The sequence below is a fragment of the Grammomys surdaster genome, unplaced genomic scaffold (assembly GCF_004785775.1).
Source record: "Grammomys surdaster isolate TR1022 unplaced genomic scaffold, NIH_TR_1.0 146, whole genome shotgun sequence".
NCBI lineage: Eukaryota > Metazoa > Chordata > Mammalia > Rodentia > Muridae > Grammomys > Grammomys surdaster.
Window position 1 is genome coordinate 12955518 of NW_021604604.1, and position 9082 is coordinate 12964599.

The following is a 9082-nucleotide window of genomic DNA, read 5'->3' on the forward strand; positions in this document are numbered from 1 at the left end:
TGTGTGTGTGTGTGTGTGTGTGTGTGTGTGTGTGTGTGTGTGTGTGTAGTGTATTCACAGCATACATGTGGAAGTTGGTTCTCTGCTTCTACCAGAGTACTAGGGATTGAACTCAAGTTGTCAGGCTTGGTAACCTGTGGCTCTGACTCTGCCTGTTATTTCACCAGGTCTATGGCCTGCATATAAAAACACACACACATACATACATACATACATACATACACATATACACACACACATGTGTGTGTGTGTATGTAAACTTAGACTCATGCAAAGTAGTCTAAGGTTAGAAACTAGCATTCTGTATTGTCCACCTATACATAGTAGCCAAGCTCTACCATTGCTAGACATGTAATAAAAATTTATCTACGTTTTCATTGAGTTAGATCAAGACAAATTGTTGCCTTGCTGAAGTTTACACTCTGCAAAGCATGCAGCTGAAGCTGTGCTTTTTGGTGCTTAGGAAGTGTAGTGTACTGATCCCTGTCTTGTCAGGTAATCATGGCTCTGCCCATCTGTTATTTTATAGGAGGCCATTCACCGTTTAAAATAGGGACAGTAATCCTGCCTCATAAAAGGATTAATGTGGTGTTTGCAGAATGATTTGGGTTCCCCCAAATAGGCACTTAAACAAATAAACAAACACACTCATTATATTTATACTGTCGAGAACAATATTAATAATGGATTATACTATTTCCTTGAGCTTATTGATGTTTTTAATAAGGAGGAAAGGTTATATAAAACTATGAATTTTCATAGATAAAGCTGTGAAATGTAATGCAATATTTTGCATAATGTAAAATATGAAAGCCTTCCATTGTAAAATTTTTTATTTTATTTATTTATGTGTGCACACATGCATATATGCACATGCGCCACTGTGGATGGGCATATGCAGGTCAGAGGACAACTTATAGCAGTTGGTTCTCATCTTCCAGCATGGGAGTCTTGGAGATCAGGCTCCAGTTATCAGGTTTGATGGTTGGTTGGCCAGTGTTTTTCTCTTAGCTCTCTGACTAGCCCTCTATTTCTTCTAAAAGTACACATTCATTTTACCCAGCCTCAAGGTTTACTGTTGGTGACTGCACACTGCAATGGCAAGGTTTCCTGTACTTCTTATCCTCTTCTGACCTCTGCTGGTGAGATCCAGGCATGGGTGACTCCCAGCAAGTTACATGCTCTTACTGTATGACATGGGGGAAACCAAAATGTACCACTGTCATAATAGTTTACGCAGTATGGAGCACCTCAGATGTTTGAGTTTCTCTCCAGAAACAAGCAGTTCCTCCAGTGGACAGTTGTTACAGACCTGCAGCTTAGTAGCAAATTGAGAGCCCAGCTGGATTTCTTAATTATTTCTTTACATCCCAAATGCTGCCCCCCTCCCAGTCCTTCCCTCCCAGAGTCTCTCACACCCCTCTTCACTTCTGAGAGGGTGGCCCTGCCCCTGGGTATCCTCCCGCCTGGCATATCAAGTCTCTGGATTAAGTACATCCTCTCCCACTGAGGCAGGACAAGGCAGTCTTCTGCTGCATATGTGCTGGGGCCTCAGTCCAGCCTGTGTATGCTCTTTGGTTGGTGTCTCAGTCTCTTAGAGCTCCCATGGTCCAGGTTAGTTGACTCTGTTGGTCTTCCTGTGGGCTTCCTATCCCCTTCAGGACCTTCAATCCTCCCCCCAACTTTTTCATAAGGGTCCCTGACCTCTGTCCTATGTTTGGCTGTGGGTCTCTGCATCTGTTTCAGTCAGCTGCTGGGTAGAGCCTCTCAGAGGGCAGTTAAGCTAGGCTCTTGTCTGTAAGCATAACAGAACACTATCATTAATAGTGTTAGGGATTGCTGCTTGCCCATGGGATGGGTCTCAAGTTGGGGCAGTTAATGGTTGGCCATTCCTTCAGAATCTGCTCCATCTTCGTCCTTACATTTCTTTTAGACAGGACAGATTTTGGGTTGAAAGTTTTATGGGTGGGTTGGTGTCCTTATCCCTCCACTGGGGTCCGACCTGGCTACAGGAGGTGGCCTCTTCAGGTTCCATGTCTCCACTGTTAGATTTCTCAAGCCCAGATGATTTTAACCTATGGTGTACAAATCAGGGGGTCACATGTCTGCTTGGGTTTGCTGGAGCATCTCACAGAACTTAAGTGCTCCACTTACTAGACCCATTTACTAAAAACAGTCCTCTCAGGAGCAGCCAGATGGAATAGTATACATGGGGTGAGGGACAGAGGCACAGAGATCCCTTGCTCACCTTGAGTATGAGAATCTCTTGATCACCAACTGGAAAGCTGTCTAAACTCCATAACTGTGGGGGATTAATGGAGGGTTTATAACATAGCTATGGTCAGTATGTGAGACCTGAGTACAGTCTTCAGCATCATCATAGACACACACACACACACACACACCTGGTCACATGGCATCCACAGGAAGCAGAGATGGATCCTGGAACTCCAATCACTTTCTCCTTTTTTATTCATATTCCAGACCCCAACCAACCTTAGTTAGCCTAATCTAGAACTCCCTCGCAGTTATACTCTGAGCTTTGTCTCCTATATGGTTGAGTATCTTGCCACAGGCAGAAAAATAACAAACCTTGGTCAGAGTCACGGAAGTATGATATGTGTTGAGAGTACAGTCCAGGACAGACAGGTTTGAGTTGAAAGTGTTACCATCTCAGGTAGGAATCCTGTTACACGGTTATATTCTACTTTTAGTTTGTTGCAAATGAGTGCATGACTTATTGATGCTCTGTAGCATTTTTTTCTGGGGCACTTAAGTTCACAGTTGTCAAATATGTTTTCAGTTATTTCTTCAAAATACTTGTTGGAACAGTCAGCTTTGGTATATTTGGGTTTAACTCGGAGTTACTGACTGGTGTGGAGAGGGTTACTTGGAGGGGCATTCAAGTCAGGTGTAGTCGAAGTGACAGCATTGCAGAGTCAGCACTCTCTGTGGAGCTCAACTCACACAGAAGTTTAAACTCTGACAGTAGGAGATTATCCAAGGTATAATTTCTTTTCTTATTAAAAAAAGAATTATTTATTAATTTTATGTATATGAGTATACTGTAGGTGTCTTCAGACACACCAGAAGAAGGCATCAGATCCCATTACAGATGGTTGTGAGCCACCATGTGGTTGCTGGGAATTGAATTCAGGACCTCAGGAAGAGCAGCCAGTGCTCTTAACCGCTGAGACATCTCTCCAATTCTGCCATAATTTCTTATATGTACAGAAGAAAGAGAAGCATCCCCAATGGTTCTGAAAATGGTGTTTATATGTCTTATTCTTTCAGGATACATAACATTTAAACCAATCTATGGCAAACATTAATATACAAAATATATCTTTAAAAAAGAAATGGCTACTTCCTCAAGTGATCTATTGGTAATTCATAGTAATAAAAGTGAAAGTTAGCAAGAGACCTCTGGATCCCGCCTGGCCGCCCTGGCTGACTGTGTGGTCATCTTTGCTGACTTGTGTTATTTGGGTGTTTTCCTGTTGGTAGAGGAGGGGATTGTGCTTCAGAGAGTCAGAGAAAGGATGTGAAGTAACAACAGCACAGCAAATAGCGACAGTGCACTCTCTGGTTCTTTACAGGTTGCCCTTCTCTAAAGTCACATTTAGTAAAACATTAATTAGATTTCAGTGCCTCACTGAGTTTTTAAAATTAAACATATTTCTGGACCCATCTGCATCATTTTATCACTGATAATATAATAAGGACTGTTTAGCCTTTCGAAGAATGGGAATTAACATTCTTTTGCTTACAAGTAATTTTTTTATTATAAAAACTCATAAAAACTTTAAAGAGTTAGAAATTAATTATAGAGTTTTATGAATACACCTAAAGGTAAGTTCTGTAAAAAATTCTCATTGGTGACAATCTTTTCCTAAATTCAGGGTTTTCCTAGGGGGGAATGTATGCTTTCAGATCTAAAATTATTGGTGGTGGGTGTGCCATCTGCCAGTGTACCGCCTGCCTGTTTGAGGCTGGAGTGGGGCCAGTCAGTGAGGAGCCGTAGTTTTCCTCCAGGAAACAGGACTGAGAGAGAAGACAGGATGGCAGCTGGAGAGAGAAGAGAGTGACTGCAGGGCACAGGCACCTGCTGTGAGTGCCTCTGCCCTTACAGAGTATATAGTGTCCCTCAGGCGCTCTATATCTGCGTCCTCACTTGCAGGCCTGCCCCGGAGGCTGCCGAGCGCACACACCCAGAGTGTAAGCAGTCTGTAGACGGTTGCGTTCCTGGGCAGGTTGCTCTTTCTATTTCTTTTATCACATAGTTACTACACTCTCAGGCCCAGACACTTAGGGAAAAAGTATTTCCCTTCCTGGAACCCCAGAAAGAGAGGAACAAAGCGTTTTCTGTGGTAACTTGCCTCAGTGCTTAACCTTGCTACACATCCCCCATGGTAGTCTTATTCCTTCTTAGAGCTCTTGTGTCAGCTCCCTAGAGAGAGTGCTGCATGGTATTGGAAACACATGTACACACATCACCAGACATCCCATCATAATCTTTGAGCTCCTCATGTAGGGTCCTTGATAACTTTTTCATGTGACCTGGCCACCAGCCTTATTTCCTCTCAGCACCTGCCATGGCCTGTCTCTCTGTGTTAGCCCATGAGGAGTCTCAGGGTGACAGCTGTGACTTACTTTTGTACATTGTTTCTCTACCATGGAGCTAGTTACATATTAATTACATAGTTACTAAATTGAATTCTTTAAAAAAAACCAACTTAGCTATCAAAAACATTTGCTAGAATTTAGTAAAATTAAATAAAAGAGAATTAAAATTCATAGGGGTTTTTTTTTTTGCTTTGCAAAATACTTCAAATTTTTCTTATAAAATATTTTGTAGTATACATAGGATTTCTCTGATTGTCTTTAAAATACTAGAAACCACAAACGTGCTCTTTCGCTGTCTTCTCACTCATGAGGCATTATGTACAATTCATAGCTTCAGCTTTTCAGTGCAGTCAATGCTAGTGGCATCTACAAACCAGCCTACAAACAAGTTAGGCACAGCTCCGGTACAGTGAAACTTCAAACTGTTTCTTTGGTTTTGTTACATTGTGATTTATACGTAAAGAAACTTCCAACAGTAACATTAGATTTGAATTTTGTTTTAGCAAAAGCAGTTGGAAATCGAAAGGACTTCCAAGTGGCTGAAAATGCTGAAAAGATGGGAGAGGTACAAGAACACCGAGAAGGTAATGCACAGTGGTGGCCTCTCCACAGGGCATGCTTACGTCCTTCAGTATTCCAAGGTTACCTCTGTACTCACTGGTGAGGTTTTAGTTTAATAGTCTTTGATCTTAGAAGTCTTCCTGTTGGAAATAGTAGACTCCCCAGCTGAGAGTGGTTCCAGCAGTCTGAGCTACGCTGTCTGCATGGTGCAGAGGTAGAGTGCCATTGGTTTCAGCTGCTCCGCTGGGTCCTGGCTTCCTCTGCCTCTGCTCAGGCTCTCCTCTGAGGTCAGAGTCATTGCCGTAGTTCCAGGCTGCACATCCTCATCCCGTTGCTCAGGAGGAGAAGGAGCTGAACTCTGAACACTCTCCTAGAAGCAGGAATGTTCTCCTTTCCAGAGCTTCAAGGAACCCTCCTTCTGTTCTGCACTGAGTCCATGCTTAGTTTTAAACCAAGCAGAGAGATGGGGGTGGGAGGCACACAAAAAATGAAAACTCAGGTCCCTTAAGAGCAATCACTCATGGCTCAGCAGGTATGGTGCTTGTGCCTGACGACCTGACTTGCATCCTCAGAGCCCACATAAATAAAGCTGTGCTCACATGGCCATAGGAGTGCCTCAGCACGCCTCTCAAGTTTCATCTTTGCTTGAAAGGCCAGATGCTGTTAGGAGTATAACAAACAGTATATTTGTTGTAAGGAAATATCTGCCAAATACAGCTCCAAACCTGAACAGCCACAGAACTGCAGTCAGGTAGTTCTTTCAAGTATAACGGCGCTCTGTGAGATCAAGGAGTTGGTACAAATTATCATTCGGAAACCTAGAGAAGTACCTTTTTTCTGAGTAACCATTGTATCTGAGTGTACAAACTTATCGATGCAACCTGTGCCCAAGAGCTTAGAATTTATTCAGTTAGTGCCTTCTGTGCTGCTTCAGGGACATTCTTGTGTGAAACTGATTTTCTAAAACACTGTAGAAAGTACAGTAACAGTAGTAACCCAGATAGCCCTGTCGCCTTGGTCTGTGCCCAGTAGTTGGAGCATCAGTGCCATCTCTCCGATCAGGCAGAAGTCACAGTGGAAGCAAAAGGTGACATTGTGTCCATCCTTTGGAAATGGCTTTGGTCCTATGCTTGCACCTCACTGACATCTCTCCTTCATGAGAGTGAACTTTCCAGACGTAGTAAAGACGGTTCTGCACATAGCTCCTCCGTGTGGACACAGCTGTGATTTTAAAGGGATGGGGCTCTAAGGGGTCTGCTGGGATAACCTAGGGAAACTAGCACTAGCCTGGCCTATAGACAACACCTAATAAATGCTAGCCAGCTGTGCAAGGTTTTTAAAAAGGAGGAAATCCTATAACAAAACATATAGTCAACTTTAGAGATTTTTTTTCTATTTCGTTACTCTTTAAATTTTAAAAATTACATTTATTTAGTGTATGTATGTATATGGCCACATATGTATTTCAGTGTACATTTTGAGGTCTGAGGACCACTTTGAAGAGTCGGTTCTCTTCTACCATATATGGGTGCTGGGTTTTGAAGTTAGGTTGTCAGGCGTGGCCATGCCACCTTTGCCTGCAGAGCATCTCACTGGCCTATATTTCTTTATACTGTTCCTGTGAAATTACCCCTCCCATAATACATACCTGTATAAATACAAATTATTGGATGTCAGCTTAGCAAGAATTCTGTAGAGCATCAGTTCTTTGGATTTTAATAGTTCTGACAAAGAAGCAGCCTAGAGGGTAAGGTAAAGCTGGCAGAATATTCTGGCTTTACACTCCAGCCTGTCACTTAGTAACTGTAGCATAGTTCAACAGTAGTGGCTATTTTTTTAGAGTTGCTGTGAGGAATAACTAAGCTAAATAATAAGGATTATGTAGGTCAAGTACCCAGGAAAGGCTGTGTCCTGGGATTGGAAAAAAAAGAGCTCAGTGAAGTCCAGTAAGGGTTCTTTATTATAGGACTCCTCTGTTTTTAATGAGGACCATGTCCTGCCATTATGGGACACTTACTCCTGTAGAGATCTCCTGGTTATGGGATGTCTCACAGAGACATGTCACTGGCTTTTCTTTGTAAAGTCAAACTCTTACATTTTATTTTGCAGCAAAATAAGTTCATTTTGTGTTGTTGAGTCTTCGTTTTAGCATTGGATTTAGAACTTAAGGTATTTTTAAAAGAAATCACTTCAGCATGGAGAACTAGGTGCAGCATCTGTACTCCTGTTTACTAGCACAGTGCCCTCAGGTCCGCTCGCCGTGAAGGCTCCTTCTCCTCTGTGGAAAGATCGCTCAGGCAGTGATGACAGGATACGTTTCTGAGCATCGCACCTACGCTTTCGTCTCACACTCAGTCTATCTAATAAGGTATCTGTAGAATTATATGGCTTTATGCTATCTCCAGCATACACACACCTGTCAAAGTCAGTCAGTCTCTGTAGAGGCGAGTGCTTCTTTCTGCTAGGCTATTACTTTGACAGCAGTTCTGGCTAATGCAGTTCCCATTAAGAGGGGTTTTAGCAGAACTATTTCTTTGATGTATAATTTTAAAGCACTCTCCCATAACTATGGTGGTAGAATCATTTGATAATATATATGGTCCAATTTGGTGTGGGAAAGAATGCACCTTCTAAAAGAATTATCCCCTTCAATTCATGTATTAAATTGCACTGATGTAAAAAGCCAACATTTTATTTTTGTTTCTTCCAAAAGGAGGGAAGAATGTTTTCTCTTTGGAGTCTCTGCTTACATGGTAATAATGCAGAAAGATTAAAAAAAAAAAGTCTTAATACAAACGTGGTGGAGAATAGCTGGAGTTTTACAGCTGAAGCTTCTGAGAGCTGTGCTGCCTGTGTTCTCATAGTGCTGGCCTACCTCCATGACGGGGAGCTTTGTGTTTCCTTCCTTGTGGGCATGAGATGTTTATGAGGTGTATGTTTATAACACAGGCATCGTGGGACTCTCATGGAAAATTAGTAACTGTGGCGCTAACTGAAAGTTCAGGGGATGGAGACTACATTGCCGTTTGGTCAGGAAACTGCTTTGATGTAATGCCTAATGTACAAAATTTCTAAAACTTACATGATAATCAACAAGATGAAGGAAAATGTGTAGCTATAGCAAGTGCATATAAATGGCCAAGCATGGTCACCCATAGCATCTGAGGGGGCGGGTTCCTCAGCCCACAGATACACTGTACTGCACATCAGATGCTATGGTGTTTGTAAGCACCAGTGCCCAGCATCGGTCTCCTCCAGGCTGAGTGTGCATGTGGTGTGAGTAGTTACCATATAGTGCTATGTAGACAGTGGTGACAAGAAAGAAGGCTGAGGCATTCGGATAAAACAGGTTTTCCTGGATAATTTTGACCTGTGATGAAGTCTAGAGATAAAGAACCATGAGTTTGGAGGGGTAAGTGTATTTGAAAACTCAAGAGCATAATTAAGATAATTATTTTAGAAAATCACCATCATTTTTCTGTTAAATGTTTAGAATGCGTATTTGGTTGGATGCCAGAGATACCCTTTTTATATTCTTCTCAAGTTCAGTTATATTGCCATTGTTTTAATGTTATCTGCTCTTGAATTTTTAAAAAAACATATTCTGTCATTTTTCCATATATTTTAATAATTATGATAAAACAGTGTGCTGTGGTCCTGAAAGGATGACCTTTGATCTTTAGAAATGTAAAATCACCTGGGTGGGGAGTGGGGAGGAGAGGGGTGGTGGCATACACCTTTAATTCCAGCACTCAGTATTCAAGAGGCAGAGGCAGGTGGATTTCTGGATTTAAGGCCAGCCTGGTCTACAGAACCAGTTCCAGAACAGACAGGGCTATACAGAGAAACTCTGTCTACACACACACACACACACACACACACACACACACACACA

General features: G+C 42.1%; 1 protein-coding gene across 2 annotated transcripts in view; it reads left to right on the plus strand.

Moving 5' to 3' along the window:
- Positions 1–9082, plus strand: part of Usp6nl (USP6 N-terminal like) — a 125226-nt gene that overhangs the window by 80498 nt on the left and 35646 nt on the right. For both annotated transcript variants that reach the window (XM_028764881.1, XM_028764882.1), the window contains exon 6: positions 5130–5210. In XM_028764881.1, coding sequence (XP_028620714.1) covers positions 5130–5210 — 81 coding nt within the window. The remainder of the gene's footprint in view (positions 1–5129; positions 5211–9082) is intronic.